This window comes from Kogia breviceps, chromosome 3 (assembly GCF_026419965.1).
Source record: "Kogia breviceps isolate mKogBre1 chromosome 3, mKogBre1 haplotype 1, whole genome shotgun sequence".
In the NCBI taxonomy this organism is placed as follows: Eukaryota; Metazoa; Chordata; class Mammalia; order Artiodactyla; family Physeteridae; genus Kogia; species Kogia breviceps.
Genome location: NC_081312.1, coordinates 50,024,671 through 50,043,493, shown reverse-complemented (window position 1 = coordinate 50,043,493; position 18,823 = coordinate 50,024,671). Strand labels below are relative to the sequence as shown.

General features: G+C 38.1%; 1 protein-coding gene across 10 annotated transcripts in view; it reads right to left on the bottom strand.

Annotated features, from left to right (window-relative positions):
- The window catches only part of NIN (ninein), a 113,650-nt gene that overhangs the window by 21,146 nt on the left and 73,681 nt on the right, over positions 1-18,823 (bottom strand). For 9 of the 10 annotated variants that reach the window (XR_010839563.1, XR_010839560.1, XR_010839561.1 and 6 more), the window contains 9 exons: positions 17,916-18,054; positions 15,931-16,052; positions 14,314-14,819; positions 11,238-13,382; positions 9,815-9,940; positions 9,637-9,706; positions 7,390-7,605; positions 4,530-4,643; positions 1,488-1,610 (listed from right to left, as the gene is read on the bottom strand). Coding sequence is in view for 6 of the 10 variants with exons in the window: in XM_059056562.2 (XP_058912545.1) it covers positions 1,488-1,610; positions 4,530-4,643; positions 7,390-7,605; positions 9,637-9,706; positions 9,815-9,940; positions 11,238-13,382; positions 14,314-14,819; positions 15,931-16,052; positions 17,916-18,054 (3,561 nt within the window). In the remaining 4 variants the exon portion in view is untranslated. The remainder of the gene's footprint in view (positions 1-1,487; positions 1,611-4,529; positions 4,644-7,389; positions 7,606-9,636; positions 9,707-9,814; positions 9,941-11,237; positions 13,383-14,313; positions 14,820-15,930; positions 16,053-17,915; positions 18,055-18,823) is intronic. The other variant, XM_067028479.1, reaches the window with a different exon arrangement.

Here is an 18,823-nt window from a genome sequence, read left to right as displayed (position 1 = left end):
GCAGCATTGGGAAAGCTGGACAGCTACATGTAAAACAATGAAGTTAGAATACTCCCTCACACCATACACAAAAATAAACTCAAAATGGCTTAAAGACGTATACATAAGACATGACACCATAAAACTCCTAGAAAAGAACATAGGCAAAACATTCTCTGACATAAATTGTAGCAATATTTTCTTAGGTCAGTCTCCCAAGGCAAAAGAAATAAAAGCAAAAATAAACAAATGGGACCTAATTAAACTTAAAAGCTTTTGCACAGCAAGGGAAACCATCAACAAAACAAAAGGACAACTTGAAGACTGGGAGAAAACATGCAGAAATGATATGGCCAACAAGGGATTAATTTTCAAAATATACAAACAACTCATACAACTAAATATCAAAACAAAACAAAAAAACAAAAACACCAAACAACCAAACCAAAAAATGGGCAGAAAACCTAAACAGACATTTCTTGAAAGAAGACATATAGATGGCCAACAGGCACATGAAAAGATGCTCAATATTGTTAGAGAAATGCAAGTCAAAAGTACAGTGAGGTATCACCTCATACCAGTCAGAATGGCCATCATCAAAAAGTCTACAAATAATAAATGCTGGAGAGGGTGTGGAGAAAAGGGAACCCTCCTTCATCATGGTGAGAATGTAAATTGGTGCAGACACTATGGAGAACAGTATGGTAGTTCCTTAAAAAACTAAAAATACAGTTACCATATGATCCTGCAATCCCACTTCTGGGCATATATCCAGAAAAGACAAAAACTCTAATTAAAAAAGATGTATGCACCCCAGTGTTAATAGCGGCATTATTTACAACAGCCAAGACATGGAAGGAACCTAAGTGTTCACTGATAGATGAATGGATAAAGAAGTTACATACACACAATGGAATATTACTCAGCCATAAAAAAATGAAATAATGTGGACGTAGAGATTATCATACTAAGTGAAGTCAGTTGGACAGAGAAAGACAAATATTACATGCTATCACTTATATCTGGAATCTAACAAATGGTACAAATGAACTATTTACGAAACAGAAACAGACTCACAGACATAGAAAACACACTCATGGTTACCAAAAGAGGAGGAGGAGGGAGGGATAAATTAGGAGTATGGGATTAACAGATATACACTACCATATCTAAAATAAACAACAAGGAGTTACTGTATAGCACAGGGAATTATATTCCATATCTTGTAATCTATAATGGAAAAGAATGGAAAAAAAGAAGTACACACACACACATACACGTATAACCGAATCACTTTGCTATGCACCTGAAACTAACACAATATTGTAAATCAACTATACTTCAATAAAAGAAAAAAAATCATGGCTTCAGGAGCTCTAAGGTCACAAAATGCTGTTCTAGGAGACTTTTAGGCTAACATGTAGCCCCCCATGTGCCATTGGCATTAGAGAAATGCTCATTATGGTACACACTGTCCAATGATGGTAAAAAAGTCTTATTTTTACTACCTTATCAACACAGCTATTTAATTCTTCACTTAGAGCTTCCTTTTCTTTCAGCAGTTCTTCATTGTGGCTTAGAATACTAGAAATTTTTTGCTGGAAGTCAGAGAGATTGGGACATCTGTGCAGCTGTAAGAGATAAACAAGCCCACCCATCACGTCTCATGGTTGTATTTAAAAAGATGTATTTCTAAACAGGACATTTTCATGGCTGCTGCTGTTTCCCTATCTGTAGGTATTTCCGAGGACATATAAACTCTAGGGGACTATAATTAACTTTAACAAAACGTTCCCTGCTGGCTTCTCTCTATTCTCCAACTGACTGCCGAAATGTCTGCTTAGACAAAATCAACCAGACATTAAGTAATGGTCCTAGCTTTCTGTTTTACCTTCAGGATAAAATAAATAACATACTGCCATTCTGTCATCAATTTAACTTGTGTACATATAGCACAAAACATTTTCCCCATGCTTTTTTAGCTAGAAAAAAAATCTGTTTCAATCAAGACTATGGAATTGGCATCAACCAAGTACAATGCATCAACCAACAAAAGGGGAAGTTTGGTTTTTTAAAAAAATATTTATTTATTTGGCTATGCCGGGTCTTAGCTGCGGCATGTAGGCTCTAGTTCCCTGACCAAGGATCGAACCCGGACCCCCTGCATTGGGAGCACGAAGTCTTTCACTGCTGGACCACCAGGGAAGTCCCAAGGGCAAGTTTAAAGATAAATCAAGCAGTGTTTTTCAGCTCGTTCTGCATACCCTTCCCTTTGGAAGATGCCTAAATTGACTTGCTAAGAAAAAGGTTGCTGGTATGGACACACTGGCTTCTTCCTCTGCACTTCATGGCATCAAGACAAACCGAAAACTTTTTGTTCCTTTTCATCATCAGCGTTAGCACTACTGACATTTTGGGGCAGGTAATTCCTTGCTGTGGGAGACTGTCCTATGCACTGTAGGATGGTTAGCAGCATCTCTGGTGTTACCTATTAGATTCCAGTAGCACAGCCTGCCTCCCCATAACACTGGGTGTGAAAACCCAAAATATCCCCAGACATTGCTAAATGTCTTGGGGTTGGGGAGCAATTTCCACCTCCCCACAACCACTGCTTTAAGGAGACTGATTGTTTCTTACACTTCTTAACCCATCCCATAGTTCATATGTTTTCAATTTCCCTCTACTTCACTTGGCTTTCAATTTTCAATTATTTACTGTCATGATGATTTTATGGCCATCTTTCAACTTTTTACCTGAAGTTCTTTTACATTTAGCTTTAGGAATAGTATGACAAAATAGACTTTAAGGATTGAATCTTGTCTTCAACTGGCAACAAATCCAGCATAATTTACAAATCTAAACAAGTCAGAAGGATGAAGGAAAGTGTAAAGAACCTGGGCATTGATTAACAAAGGCCTTTTTTCCTTTGCTCACTACCCCATCCCCAGACCCTCACAAAGCCTGGTATCATTTTGGTGTCTACAGACTGGTATGTAACTACTGCTGATGCTATTCGTGTTTCTTTTCAGTGCAACAGATAATACAAATAAAAATGTTTTGTGAACAAGAAATTATTATGTCATACAGAGCAGCACAGGCTTTCTAGGTCCAAGCTGTATGGAAGCAACAATGGGCTGACACCATCTTAACTCTTGTGATCCAAGAGTCCAGATGCCTTGAACAACTGCCCACCAAAAGCAAAAGGGCTCACTGTTTTTCCATCTCACTATTTATATAATCAATGCTTCAAAAAAATATGCAGTAAAAGTGTGCCAAATGATGTCCTCATCATACTATTTTACTCCCAACGCGGCTCCTTTTCTTCTGATTCCTAGCTTGGCAAAATCACAAAGCATACATTTCCCATGCTATGGATTTGGAATCCACCATTATCATCTGAAAGGTTGAACAACAGACAGAAAATGATAACGGAGAAAAGTATGCCCAAGTTAATTAGGATGAATTTAGTAATAACAGCTCTGGAATACTTATATACCACAGAACAGCCTTTTAACTTTTGGAATGTTTATATGGACAGACAGCTTCTGCTACGGCAGAAAAGATAAACTTTGCATAGCAGCATCTGTCTTGAAAAGGTTCTTATAAAGCACCTATCGGGTACCAGTACTGTATTACGCACTGTAAGAGATACAAATTCCCTGAGGGTCTTATAATCCTATTAGGAAATCAAGACTTACAGGTGTCAATTAGGAATCAACATGAACATAACACTCAGTGGTACAGACTCAGCATTCAGAGAAGGACACCTTTATGTTCATAGGCTGAATAGGTATAAGAGAATTTTATAATCTAAGGATATCATAATATTAAAGTAATCCTTTGGTGAAGCAAATAAATAAAATGGAAAAACTAAATTTTCCTAGTATAAATCAGGATTGCTCAAACTGAGGGATTCATGTGGTCACTGAAAAATTCAGAATAAAGAATAAAATTGGACAACGTTCAGAATATATTAGGGTGAACCCTCTCTTACACTTGAAATTAGGTCTTTGTTTGAAACTTTGAAATGTGCTTCTTAAAGCCAAATTCATAGGTGAGACTGCATCCCTGATAATGTTCTAGAATCTACTCTTCTGCCCAAGATAGATGCCTCAAACTCACTGTGAGAGAAAGGGATGATGAGGGACCAGCTTCACCTGTGTCTCACAAGTCTGGGTGAATAGTTAGTAAAGTTATGAGTAAGAAAGTCACCATCTTTTTAGACAAATTTATATTATTTAATATCTGGCCGGGAGAAGGTAGAGCAACAAATTTCTTAAACGGAAGTGGTTATGGTTCATTTATAGTAACAGAATGTCAGTCTACAACAGGTAAGTTACATAACTAGAACAACATTGAGGAAATTAGCAATAGGAGCCCTTATAAATAGACTTGTGCTGCAAGCCCTCAACTTTACTAAGTAATAAGCTAGTTAACATGACTCAGTAAAAAGGACATTTGGTGGCTAGAAAAGTCAGACCATCAGGTGCATATTATTCTATGAGCCCCCCCATACCTCCTGTCCCCACCTAAGCAACACACGATCTTACTTGTTTCATTTTCTCCAGTTCATCTTTGAGAAGGATGTTTTCCTGTTCCACAATATGAATTTGTAGTTTAACTTCAGAAAGTTCTGCCTCCAGAGAAGACACTAAAGTGGAAGACTAAGAAAAAATTTTAAAAGTCATATAATACACATATTCATTTAGCCTGCGGAAACTTAGTTCACAAAAGGCAGCACTAAGGAAACACTAGTACAAATTCAATGACACACTGTTTAATATAATTTGTCCTTATACTCAATGGAACTAACCAAAACTATCTTTTAATAGACTTCCCACTAAAATGGCATGAACATGATTTCTAAGTTCGTTTTTGAGGATTTCTTCACTGTAAAGTTGCTATCTTTCTCTGGGGGGAGATGCTTTGAGACCATGCAAATAGTGTTTTTCCTTAAGCTTTTGTTTATTGGTTTTAGTGTCTATAAGTGGATTTTATCTACAATTACTACTCTGATGTTTGCCTAATGAAGACTTTCTATTTCTTTCTTTCTTCCTACATTTATTAATTGGAATTCTCTTATAAGGAAGAGCTGTTATTTTTCCCCCCGTTATTTATGTATTCAATTTTTTTATAACAGTATGGACCTATAGATATTTATTTTATTTTGCATTTTATAATTATACTTATTTTATGCTATGCTTTATTTTGTTGATCAAATTATTCCAGCTTTGGCCATTAGGAGCTTCTTCAGGTTGTGCCCTGTCCTTTTGACATGCCCTATCTTTTGGGGGGCACCTTTTTCTTTTTGACACCATGAGATGTTCCAGGCTCATCTTGAATTGACCCTGCCCCAGCCCTGGGAGCAATCATTTTTCCAAGTAGCCCGGGCTCCTCTTATATGAGAATAGTGTTTAGAAACCAAGATCTGGGTACTCGATCCATTACACACACCTACATCTCTGTATCTATCTATCTGTCTCTATATTAAGAAATACGAGTTTATACTAATACCTCAAATTCCAATCCAATATCAGAGGGTTCATTTTAGCCTTCTCAGTTTCCCCAACTTGCAACTTCCCACAGTTCTTATGATCTACAATACGTTTACTTATTTGTTCAATTCTAGTATACAGAGTAGTTCCAGAATTACTAACATACACCCACATGAGAAACACATTTACTGACTAGATTATTATTGCCTTTATGTACACTTCTTTTTGTCTTAACCCTACCATATACAGTCAAGATACTAATTTCTAAATTACTTATTTTCTTCCACATTGTAGCTATGTTATCAATTTACAGTACAGTTAGATTCATTTGTTAGTGTTTGTGTTCCATTTTAGTATGCCCCATCTTTGTTTTTTGGATTGGTTTTAATTGGGTGTTTATTTGAGGGGGTATGCAAAGAGTATATAAAACATTACTACGGTTCTAAGCGTCACAGCTATGTGAAAATGTTCTCAGAAGTGTCACTCCCTTCCTCATTCCTTCTATCACATTCCCATTCCTCTCTTCCATCCCTTTCCCACTCGCCCTCTACAGGTAACCATCTCTTTAGTTATCTGGTTTATCATTCCCATATTTCTTTTACATAAATTTCTGTATTTCTTTTACACAAATACATGTGTATTGTCTAATATCCCCTTCTTTCTTACATGGATGGAGACATACTATCTTAGATACTCTATTGAGCTCTTCTTTTTTCACCTAACAGTATGTCCTGGAAATCATTTCACACCAAGAGATCTTTCTCATTTGTCCATTCTTTCTTTCTTTTTCTTTTTTTTAATAGCTGTATAATACTACTCCATGTGTGGCTATACCCATCACATTTATCCAACAACTCTCTGATGTATGGGCATCTAGGTTGTTTCCAATATTTTGCAGTTACAAACAGTGCTGCAATGAATTACCAACGCTTTGCGGTGAATTTTCATATTTTTAGAGGAATATCTTTAGGGTAAATTCCTAGAAGTCAGATTGCTAGGACAAAAGGTAAGCACATATGTAATTTTGTTAGATTTGCCAAATTTCCTTCCAAAAATACAATATCAGTTTATATTCCACCAGCAATGTATGAAAGTACCTGTTTTCCCAAACCCTTGCTAACAGAATATGTTGTTATATTTTTAAATTGTTGCCAATCTCATAGGTGAGAAATGAGATATCAGTGTTATTTGCATTTCTCTGAGTAGTTTTGAACACTTTTTCAAGGTTTGAGGGCCATTTTTATCTCCTTTTTGTGTGTGTGAATTTTTGTTCATGTATTTTTTTCCCATTTGGCTATCAGATTTTGCTCCTACGCCCTTTGACTTTTAAGAGTTCTTTACATAGTAGGGATATTAGCTCCACTCTTGGTGGTAAATGATGCAAATATTTTCTCCGAGTTTGTGAGTTGTCTTTTGACTTTGTTTATGGTATTTTCTTGGTCATGCAAAAATTAAAAAAATTTAATCAGGTCATTTTTTGCCTCTAGTTTATGAGTCATAGTTACATAGCCTTTCTCTATACCAAGCCTAAAGATGAATTTGCCTGGTTTCTACTAGTACTTGTATGTTTTACCTTTTACATTTAGACTCCTAATCCAATTGGAATTTACCCTTATGTATGGCATAAGATATGGTCTAATTTTATTTTCAATTGTCTACCCAGTTATCTAGGCACCACTTATTAAAAAGTCCATCTTTACCCCAGTGATTTGAGAAGCTACCTTTGTTATATACTAAGTTTCCATATGTATTTGGGTATAATTCTAGACTTTCTCTTCCACTTATCTGTCTATTCATGTGCGAACACCACACTGTTTTAATAATTAGGACTTTATGTATAAGAAATTAAATACAAGCATTTCTTTTATTTACTGGGATTTCCTCCAGAAAGGCTGTAGAGGGCTGTAGACCATACCTGCACTTTACAGTGTTCCAGTTCTTCTTTTAGATTAGACTTTTCTTGTTCCCATTCCTCACATGTACTGTGTCCTGGCTCTTTATCCTTCTGACTTAGCATTTCTGCCAGACGTTGATTAACTTCTTGCAGTTCTTTCTGATTTTGAGAATTCTTTTGGCTAAGCTCCATATTTTCCACATCCAACTGTTGGTTTTTGGTTTTTAATTCTGAAATCTAATTAAAATTGAAATAAGTCTTAAAAACTAATTATCCTACTTCTGCTAAAAATATATTTAGAGACTAATTGTTTTACCCTCTCTATGTAAAGTTATACACACACACACACATTTAATAGCAGAAAATTACATACTCATTATTACAAAGTCAGTCAGTTCAGAAGTGTATGAAGAAGTGACAGACACTCTGTTCAATCCCACTCCATAGGGGTGGCCACTGTTTACAGCCGGCTACATATCCCTACAGATTGTTTTCTATGCATATACAGACCTATATACGTGTAGTTTTTTTCCTTCTTTAGAACAAAAATTTGCATTATTTCAGATAGTCTGCTTTTTACACTTATAATATCTTACAGACTCTTACCTTTCCAAATCGGTGCATTCAGAAACCACCACATGCTATATTTTTAGTGGCTATGGGGCAGTGGTCACCAACCTTTTTGGCACCAGGGACCGGTTTCATGGAAGACAATTTTTCCACGGACCTGGGCTGGGGACGGCTGGGTGGGGGGAGGGGGATGGCTCAGGCAGGGGTAACGCGAGTGATGGGGAGCGATGGGCGGCAGCAGATGAAGCTTCACTCTCGCCGCTCACCTCCTGCTGTGCGCCCGGTTCCTAACAGGCTGCAGACTGGTAGTGGTCTATGGCCCGGGGGTTGGGGACCCCTGCTATAGGGTATTCCATGTATCAAGACATTCCATACTGTATTTATCCATTCCCACAATGATAGACATACAGGTTTATTATCATTTTTTCTTTTAATTATGAAGAAACAAAACAATCTTTTGGAAAATTCATTTACACATGGTAGCATTTTGTATTTAGGATCTTATTTTTGGAAGTAGGGCTGCTGGGTTAGAAGGTGTGCATATACATTACTGTTTTGATTGATATCCCCACAATGTCTTCCTCACAGACTACCAACTTATAGTCCTATCAATAACGTATGAGTATATTTGTTTCCTCATTCCCTTTTTAATACTAGACAAGATCAATCTTTAATTTTTGCTAATCTGACAGGTGAAAAAAAGAAACTCATTTAATTTGCCCTTCCCTAATTACTAATGAGGCTAACCATCTTTTTATATGATCTCTTCTTTTTTTCTGACTTGACCAATCATATAAATTATTCACTTTTCTACTCCATTTTGCAATTTGTTTGTAAGAGTACAGAATATATTTTGGACGTTAACACCTTGTCTATTTCAAGTGCTGAAAATAGTCTTTTTCCCAGGATGTCCTTGTCTTTTGACCGTTTCAGATAGATTCTCAAATGGCTTTTCCCCACACAACTGCATATTGTTGAGATTATACAAACTGGGCATTGAATGGCACAAGCTATCTAAATAAATCATAATTCTGTGAAAATATACACGGATTAACTAGTATTCTGTATCTGTAAAATGCTGTTCTTAACTTTCTGCTTTTAATTATGGTGAGAAAAGATGAAGGAGCTAACATGAATCAAAACCACATGTGGGGACCTCCCTGGTGGTCCAGCAGATAAGACTGTGCACTCCCAATGCAGGGGGCCCTGGTTCGATCTCCGGTTGGGGAACAAGATACTGCATGCATGCTGCAACTAAGGAGTCTGCATGCTGCAACAAAGATTCCGTGTGCTGCAACTAAGACCTGGCGCAGCCAAAATAAATAAATATATTTTTTAAAAGCCATCTGCTACAAAGAGCACAACTGAATCTAATTAAAAACAAAACAAAACAAAACCACAGGCAACATAGAGCTAGTATTTCACAGGTTTGGTTTTAGAGGTTATCACCTCCCCACTCCCACTGATTATAAAGCTAGTATTCAGCACCAGAGTCTAGAAATAATATATACATTATTATATTCACAAAAAAATAGAAACCTAGTTTAGAATTAGCATGAGGTGAGTTTCCATTTTGAAACTCAGGATTTACAACCTTACCATTATTAGCTACGTTTCCAGTAGCATGTGCTGTAAATTTCAAATTTAAAAGAAGAAAATTTTAGAATCAGGAAACATAGGGAAATATTCTCTCCTTACCTGTTTCTTTAAATTTTCAACCATCTTCTGAACTACAGCTTTTTCCTGTTTGACGGTTTCTATTTTTTGCCTAAAGGAACAATGAAAATATAACTTAAGAGTTAGGCTTTAACAGTTGAAGTAAAATAGTTTTAGTCCTCACAAAAATGCCCTAAGAACATTTAAATATATGTCTTACCACACTTCTTCCTGAGATCCATTTAATTTCCCTAATTTCAGGTTAGAAATGCTGTCTTCTTCATTTAAAGTAGTAATTTCATTTCTCAAAATAGAATTTTCCTCTTGAAGCTTCTCAGATTCATATCTGAAGTACAGAGATTTTTAAAAAATAGTTATAACAAGGCAGTCATCTGGCATCTTTGGAAAATACTTTATAGTAACTTCCAATTAAACACGTATTCCATGCCAGTTAAAAAGAAAAGCCTAAATTAGTAGTCTCTCGGTGCTTGGAAATCAAGCTACGACATATTGACTCATTTCTTTTGGGAAGTAAGAATTTCACTAAAAGACATTAGGGAAGTGTGACTGAAACAGTTGAGCATGGAGACAGAAAGGAGACTCAATGCCCATCCTGGTTGCTGACTTTCTCAGTGACAAGCATACGCTTTGAGCAAATTATTTATTTCAGTTTGAAGTCCTGCCTGCTCCTAAAAGACAAAAGCCGTATTACTAAGCTGTATGAGCTTCAGTTTTAAACCCCAGGCTACCTAGAGAAAGAAAATTCACTACATAAATGAAAGGGCCATGTCAAAATATGTACACTAATGTTTACTTTGTGATTTCTTTCATCTCATTATGATTTTTAGAACTAAATATGGTCTGAAGTAAAACGAGGAAAAACTACACCCAGAATTATTTTGTTTTTTTCATATCATTAAGATATTTCAGACATGATGTAATATTTTACAAGTTTTTTTTTGAACCAAATTTGTTAGAAGGCTATTGCAATCATATTTTATAAAGTCGAGTGAGCAGTGGTTCAAATTAGTAGCATTTTTGTCTTTGTTCTTCAAGCACGTTTATTAGAATCTGATAGCTCCTCAAAGAATTATATGTTCTAAGATAAATTTCCAGTGTTTACAGAATATCAGCCTGCACTTCAAGTGATATAAGTGAAAAACTATAAGCCGTGAGACACAACACTTTTCCTATATTAGTGTAAGAAGAGAGTTCTTGTCTACCAAGTGAGTTAATGATACACGAAAGGCATTCATTCTCATATATCTTGTTTCATCAAAATGAGGAAAATAACCAACATTTAGCCAAAAAAAACCCACCAAAACTATCCATCCCAATGAAGTGCTACAGAAGAGTTAAAGACTTGACACACATTGATGATGCATATGGTTAAACAACTAACACTCTCCATCATGAACTTTCACACCCTAAATGAACGACATTTATTTCCTAGAGAGGAAGGAGTGCCTCCTAGGCAGGGTTATTCTACTTGTTAATACGACACAGAAGCAGAAGGAAGTCTAAAGTACTGCTCTCTTCTTGAAGACTAACAGGTTAGTTTCTCTAGGCACAGCAAGCAGCGAAGTTAGATTTGGTGAGGTGCTCTGTGGGATTCCGTGAAGTGTAGAAGGTACATACATTACCTCAGAAGCTCCACTTTTTGCTGCATCTCACTGCACGTGATTTGCAAGTCATGCATCATTGCCTTCAGCTCTTCCTCCTTTTCTCCTTGAGAAGGTACATCTTTTTGCTTAACTAAAGCAGTGACTCTTTCCCTCAACTTTCTAGTCAGCTCCTGCAGCTTCTTTTTCTCCCGTTCTAACTCTGTGATTGTGGCCTGGCGCTGAAAATGTTTGTCCTGAAGGCTGAGGAGAGCAGTGTTTTCCTCCAGTATTACTTGGTTCTGTACTCCAGGCTTTTCTTGATGTGTCTGGAGTGTTCCATGTAGCCAGGCAATTTCATGTGCTTTTACTTTTTCTAAGAGCTGTGTATTCTCCTGCTCTAGGTACTGGTTTTCTTGACAATGTTCTTCTATAATATGGTGTACATTCATAATCTTTGGTACACACTCTTCCAGTGTCTGATTTAGTTCAAGGACCTTTTCATCAGGTCTCACTTCCAGGTTATCTAAATGGGCCTCCCATAAGGAGAAGCAGTCATACTGCAATGCTGCTCTCTCTTGCAGCTTCTCGATCTTGCCTTGAAGTCTCAAAACCAGAACATGCAGTTCCTCATTTTCTCTTTTGACCTCGTCATAACTCTTTTCCAGGCTAAGGAATGTTTCAGTCACTTCTTCAACTTTCTTTAGCTCATCCTGTAATCGGAACATTTCTGAAGTGAGTTCTTTGTTATTTTCTAGTGCTTCATCATACCGCGTCTCCATCACTCTCAGCTCTTCCTGAAGACACTCATTTTCTCTACTAGCATTTTCATATAACAATTTATACTTGGCAGAAGCCTCAGGGATTCTTTCAAGCATCTTTAATTTCTTTTTTAGCACCGAAACATCAAAAAGTAAGTCCTGTTTCTTTTCAGAAGCTCGATCACAGTCTGCACGTAAGATCATTAGCTGTTCCTGAAGCTGGCCAATCTGATTCTTTAGGTCCCAGGTTTCAGTCCTGGTCTCCTCACTATTTTCAAGCTCAGAAAAACTCTCTATTGATGCTTCAGACTCCTCTATTCTGACCTCCTGTCTCTGACCAGAGCTTGTGCCCGTACTTTCCAGATCGCGGACCTCATCGGCTTGCAGGTCACTTAGGACGTGCTGCATGGTTCCACCTTCTACTTGTTTCATTCGGTTTGGCAGTAAAAATGGCTCTGTTTGTTCCACGGAATTTCCAAAAAACCCAGTAGTGGGCTCATCTAAACAAGAAGACATTACTGACTCTGGCTCTAATTTTTGCAGCCTCTGTTGCAACCTAGAAATTTCAGTTGCCATTTTCACATTTTCCTTCACTGCTCGTTCATGAGCTCTTTGCAGGCTTAAGAGGACATCTCCATTCTCTTCCAACAGCTGCTCTCCTTGCTGGAGCAGGGACATGGCTCCACTTCCTTCCGCCTCCTCCCTTCCCATTTCCTGGCAGCCATTCTGAAGCCTGGAGGGAGGAGATCCCACCTGCTCCATTTCCTTAATTTTATTCTGAAGCCTGGAGATTTCGGTGCTCATCTCAGCCCTCTCTCGATCTGCTTTCTCACAGGTCGCTTTGTAGACACTCTCCATGGCCAGAAGCTTGGACATCATTTCCTGCCTCTCCTGGTCACGTTCCCTTTCTAGCCTTTCAAGCTTCTGGCTGGCCAGCTGCTCCGAGGCGCCTGCCTGGCACAGGACATGCTCACGGTCCTTCAGTTCTCTTTCATGACTGCTCTTCAGCTCAAGTATCTGGCTGGACAGCAGACTTTGCTGACTTTCCGACACAATTCTTAGATCTTCCAGGTCTTTGAGTAGCTGCTCTCTCTCAACAACCATGCTATTCAAATGTTCTTTGTATGTTTTCTCCAGCATCTCTCTCTCCTGGGTCAGGACCAGAGAAGTCGCTTTCTCTCTCTGGAGAGTCTCTTTAAGCTGCTCCTGGGCTTCTGCACACTCCTGGGTGAGCTCGTCCTTCTCAAACTCCCACTGGGATCTCTCCTCACGCTGTTGTTCCAGGACCTCCTTCAGCTCTCGGCGGTAGTGCCCCTCCAGACTTCGCAGAGTATTTTCACATCTCTCAACGACTTTCTGACAGTCAGCCTGAAACTGGGCTTCTATCTGAGAGGTTCTTCTATTACACTCAGTTTCCATTTTTTCCCTAAATGTGGTCAACATACAGCATTACTGAAACTGCCATCAACTCCAGAAGCAAACAAAAAACATTTTCCCGTGCACAGAAGAAGCAGCCAAGCAAACAATTTAAATATTTTCTAAAAATGGTCTTCACTTATTCCTATGTGATTCATTTATACTGAGAAGGGATCTCATTTCTGAGAGCCAATGCTGGCAGCCATAATTAATTTAAAAGACTTACTTACCTCTCTCTGCATTTAGAATGAAAATTTAAAAACCAAATTCTTTGGTATACTCCCAGATGTATTTGTTTATGGATTTTTAGCCAAAAACTTAGGCTGATATTTCACATTAAATGTTCAAATACATATTAGCCTAAACCCTAATTTGGGTTTAGGCTAATATGTATAAAATTCTTCCATTTTAATTAAGTAGACATTGGTGGATAATAGTCATATAAACCACACATATTAACAAATTCATTATGTTTTGCTTTTTATTTAATAAAGTAGCACCAGGTTAAAGTATGAAGCACCAAAGCCCTGAAAAGTACCTGAGATTTCACGTGAGGAAAGTAAGCACAAAATGGTGTTTCATAACTCTGGAAGGAAATGTAACTTGGCCCAGAATCTAGCTTATAAATGGCCTTTCTCAGAAAACAGCAAGACTGAACTAGGAAGAAATCACATTTGTGATAATCTTATCCTCATCTGGAACCTTAAAAAGTACATGCCTGATACAAAAAAATACTTTCCCCTTTCTCAAAAAAAGTTTCAATACCCCAAGGTAGGCTTATATCTAAACAACGGCAACACAATTTGAAAAACTAAAAATAATCTAGTCAGTCAGTGGGCTATTATGTCTTCTGATTTTTCAAAGTCTCCTTAATTGACTGAGATTTCTGGTGCCCCCGAGGAATGGTGCCCCAGATTCCTCCATTTCCCCCATTTTCTTACCTTCCCTCATGTAGTTCCCTTTGGTGTTTTTCCAAGAGCTCTTTTTGCAATTCCTCTTTCTCAAGAGTATGCTTCTCCACCAGGCTTTTCAGCTGCTCCTGGTGAACTTGTTCTAGTTCCTGAGTCAAGCTTCTCACCTTCTCTTCTGTCCAGGCACCATTTTGAATGAGTTTTTCCCTCTCTCCATTAAAGCTTTCCTCTGCCTGCTCCAGCCTAGCCTTTAGCTCCATCTCATGCTCCAGCCTCATCTTCTCCTGCAGGTGAGCCTTTTCCTCATCCCACTTCATTTCCAGTTGTTTTTTCTCCTCCTCATGTCTGCAGATAGCCGTGTGTTGTACCTCCTTGAGTACCACTGTCTGGCCCTGAAGTTCTGCAATTTCATTTTTAAGGTCACTTATTTGTTCTTCCAAAATGTGCACTTCATTCTCATACTTTTGCTTCATGTTCTCCTGCTCCTTTTTACAGGCAACCTTGGTTTCATCTAGCTGCTTTTCATAATGATGCACCTAAAGCCAGAAAGTAAAACCACCACAATGTTATTCAACTCAAGGCCATGGAAAGGTGATGGGGCAGTAATTACTTTTCTCCTACAAGACATTCCTCAGTTTTCCCATTTTTTGTTTTAAAGTAACAATTCAAAAACACATTAAATAAGATAGTTTTAAGTCAGGCATGGTCTGATTACCTTTTTAACTTGGTTGAATTTTATTAGTTTCTGAACAACTCTATTAAAACGGACTAGACCTTCACAGAGATACCATTTGTCTCCACGGGCATCCTTTCCAACTGCAAACTTAGGGCCTTAACATAGTTAATTAAATTTAAGTATTTGTTTAACACCTGTCAGGTAACCTGCAGGCCTCATGGGGACACAAAGTTGGGTAAGATATAGCCCCTGTCATTAAGGAAAAACCACTCTAGACATGCTCATGACAAATACAAAAAAGTATACTACAAGTCAGAATAAAACATATAAAAGGTATAGGAAAAATAGTTACAATGTAACCTGGGATTCAAAGGAGGGAAAAATCACATTTGGTTGGGAGAATTCAGGAATGTAAGAGGTAGCATTTGATATAAACTCTGAAGGTTAAGTAGACTTTCAAGAGGTAGAAAGAAATAATAACACAGCACGAAATAGCATGAGCAAAAGAGGACAGTTTGATGAAGAGCAGCAAACTACCTAGTTTGACTGGAGGATAAGGTAAGGTAAAAGAGAAGACTGGAAATATAACCTAAAGCAACATGGTAAAGCGTTTTGAAGGCCAAGATTCAGAATTTGTACCTAATTTAGGAAGTAATGCTATATCGAAGGGCTTTTTAGTTTTATTAAGATGTTTTTCAATGAGTTGGAAATAATGTAATGGTCTGCAAGTTCCATGCTTGCTAGGACTGAAGATACTACATTTTTAAGAAACTCTCTCCTATGAGGAAAAGGCCTCACCCCTGGCCTGTGAAACCATGCTGAGGTAGTGCGTTTCTGGTAGCCAACAGGACACAAGAGGAAATGTATAGAAAGTGCTGCTCCTTGAGAAAAAAGAATTGAGAATGTCCTACATGCAAAAGCTTGTCAGAGGTCAAAGAAATCAGAGAACAGGATTGATAAAAAGGTCTTACTTTATCTTCAAGCTCCAGTCTCAGGGAACACAAGTCCCTGTGATGTTGTTCTTTCATTTGTTCGATGACCAGCTCCGCCTCGATGCTCATATTCAATGGATTGCATTCTTCAGAACCAAGCCCTGAAAACACATCAGATCTGTTGACCCTGCAGCAGGTTCTTTCAACAACTGGCATCTAAGGAAGGATATCCACTTTAATTGAGGGATAATTTTTAGCTTAAATTACTACTATGAGATGAGATCTACTAGGAAACAACAGAAGCCAAGAGAAGTCTCTTGTTTTTAAGTATTAGGGAAAACAAGAAAAAATGAAGGTGAACAGATTCTTTCATGTACAGGCAATGTACCAAACCTTAATAGAATCCAATAGAATAGCAGGTGGGAGTAGATATGGAAATTGTTGCTTAAAGGTGACCTCCTCCTAATGAAAATCCTGCAGAGTGAGGTAGTCAGGTCAAACCAGCCTTCTTTCCATCCAGTGAATACTGAGTGACAAATTAGCAGGGGTGCAATGTGGCAGGAGAATGAGTGGCCAGCATACTTGCTATGCTTTGAGTTGTTAACTTCATGGGTCAAGATATCCAACCCACCCCTCAACATTACAAAAGATTCAGTACCGTAATATTAATTTCCTGTGGTGCAGATATGGCCTTACCTTAAATTATCAGCTAAATTTTTTTAAAGAACAGGGCATAGGTTAGGAACCTGGATATAGGCAGATTTGATAGAAAATTCTCAACTCATTCATATGAGTTCACCTCTCCAACTGCCCGTGATGATGACTGAGAAGGACACTGAAATGTGAAGCATAAGCTGAGGGCTGAGCTAATACAAAGACAAAATGATTACATCTAATACTACACAGAAATCCCTTAAGGCAGGGGACTCAGAAAAGCTTTTCATGTGGAGATACACAGGCAGATGCAAGAAAGAGCGTAAGTCTAGCATCTGGGATTGACAGTCTTGCTTTGGGCTTTCTCTTCATCTATCATGGCATATCCCCAACTGAGAAGTGATACCTGGGGTGTAAACCACCCCAAGATGACACAGCCTCATGTACCCATGAGGAGAACTCCCAGCCCTTGGTCATCTATGGAAAAGCCCAGAAAAGCTTCTGAGATACATCATATCAGTTGGGCTCCATTCTTATACCACAGTAGGGCTACAGAGTACAGACTTAGAATCAGAGGAAAGGTGTTCAAGCCTGTCCATGTCCCCTCCCCAATCCCTTATTTATTCTAGAATAAATAGGTAAGGAGAAGAATAAACAACCCTTGTAAGAACCTGTACTCCTGTTCCAAGGAGCAGTGGGGAAAACTATTTATGATGAAGAATTTATTATAAACCCTTTCTGAAACTGAAATTCAACACACTGGAGCAAAGGGGCAGGATGCCAGGAGGGAGGAAAAGAGCTGATAATGAATGTAGGAGGGTTCCCAAATGACTCTGCCTTCCAACCTTGCTACTCAAAATCCTCCTCAAAGGCACAGGCAACCAAGGTTTATTTCTCTTATTTGTTGTTTTGCAGACATTTAGCACAGCCAGAATAAGGAAATCATATTTTGTGGTTTTGGCTGGCTCACTCTCCAAAACACTGTCATACCAGTTAGGCACTCTTTTAGAAAGGGAGGATTCAGCAATAACTCAGTGACTGAATTCTAACACTCCCATGGCCTGGATTCTCAGACTTGTGGCCAGTTTTTTTTTTTTAAACGAAGCAAATATCCTTGTGGTTTGATTTTTCCATTTCTTTGTTGATGCATATAAAAATCAGATGGAAATAGTCTCATAAAGACTTCAAGGACAAATGCAAAAACAGACCACAAGTGAAACAGCTCAAGAAAATAGCATTGCCAAAGTCTTTTTTTTTTTGGTGGGGGGGGGGTGGGACTGCCAACATTTTGCAATTCTACATTCAACCATGGTTTTAAAAACAAAAGTCAAAGGCAGAGACTCTGAAAAGATGGTGTCCGAATGGCTTACCCTGGTCAGGCTCGACGCAACCACTGTTAATATCAAGTTCTTCTGACGGTGAGTTCTTTGAGGGAAGTCTGAACACTTTGCCTTGTGCACGATATTCTTCCAGCTCAGACTGGAGTTCATCTACTTGGTCTTGTAACAGCTGGAGTTTAAAAACCAATACAAGTCTTAGATGTGATGTCAAAAACACAAGCAACAAAAGAAAAAATAAATAAACTGTATATCATCAAAATTAAAAACTTTTGTGCTTCAAAGGATACCAACAAGAAAGTAAAAACACAACCCACAGAATGGGAGAAAAGTTTTTGTAAATTATATATCTGATAAGGGACTTGATTGTAGAATATATAAAGAACTATTACAACTTAATAATAAAAAGACAAATAACACATTTAAATATTCAGCAAAGGATCCGAAGACACATTTCTCCAAAGAAGATAAGCAAATGAAAAGATACTCAATGTTATTAGCCATCAGGGAAATGCAAATCAAACTCACAATGAGATACCACTTAATACCCACTAGGATGGCTAAAATAAGAAAGACATACATATATCTCCATATCCCCTTCCTCTTGAGCCTCCTTCTGTATCCCACCCCTCTAGGTGGTCACAAAGCATTGAGCTGATCTCCCTGTGCTATGCAACAGCTTCCCACTAGCCATCATTTTACATTCGGTAGAGTATATATGTCCATGCCACTCTCTCATTTCGTCCCAGCTTCCCCTCCCATGTGTCCTCAAGTCCGTTTTCTATATCTGTGTCTTTTTTCCTGCCCTGCCACTAGGTTCATCAGTACCATTTTTTTAGATTCCATGTATGTGCATTAGCATACGATATTTGTTTTTCTCTGTCTGACTTACTTCACTCTGTACGACAGACCCTAGGCCCATCCACCTCACTACAAATAAC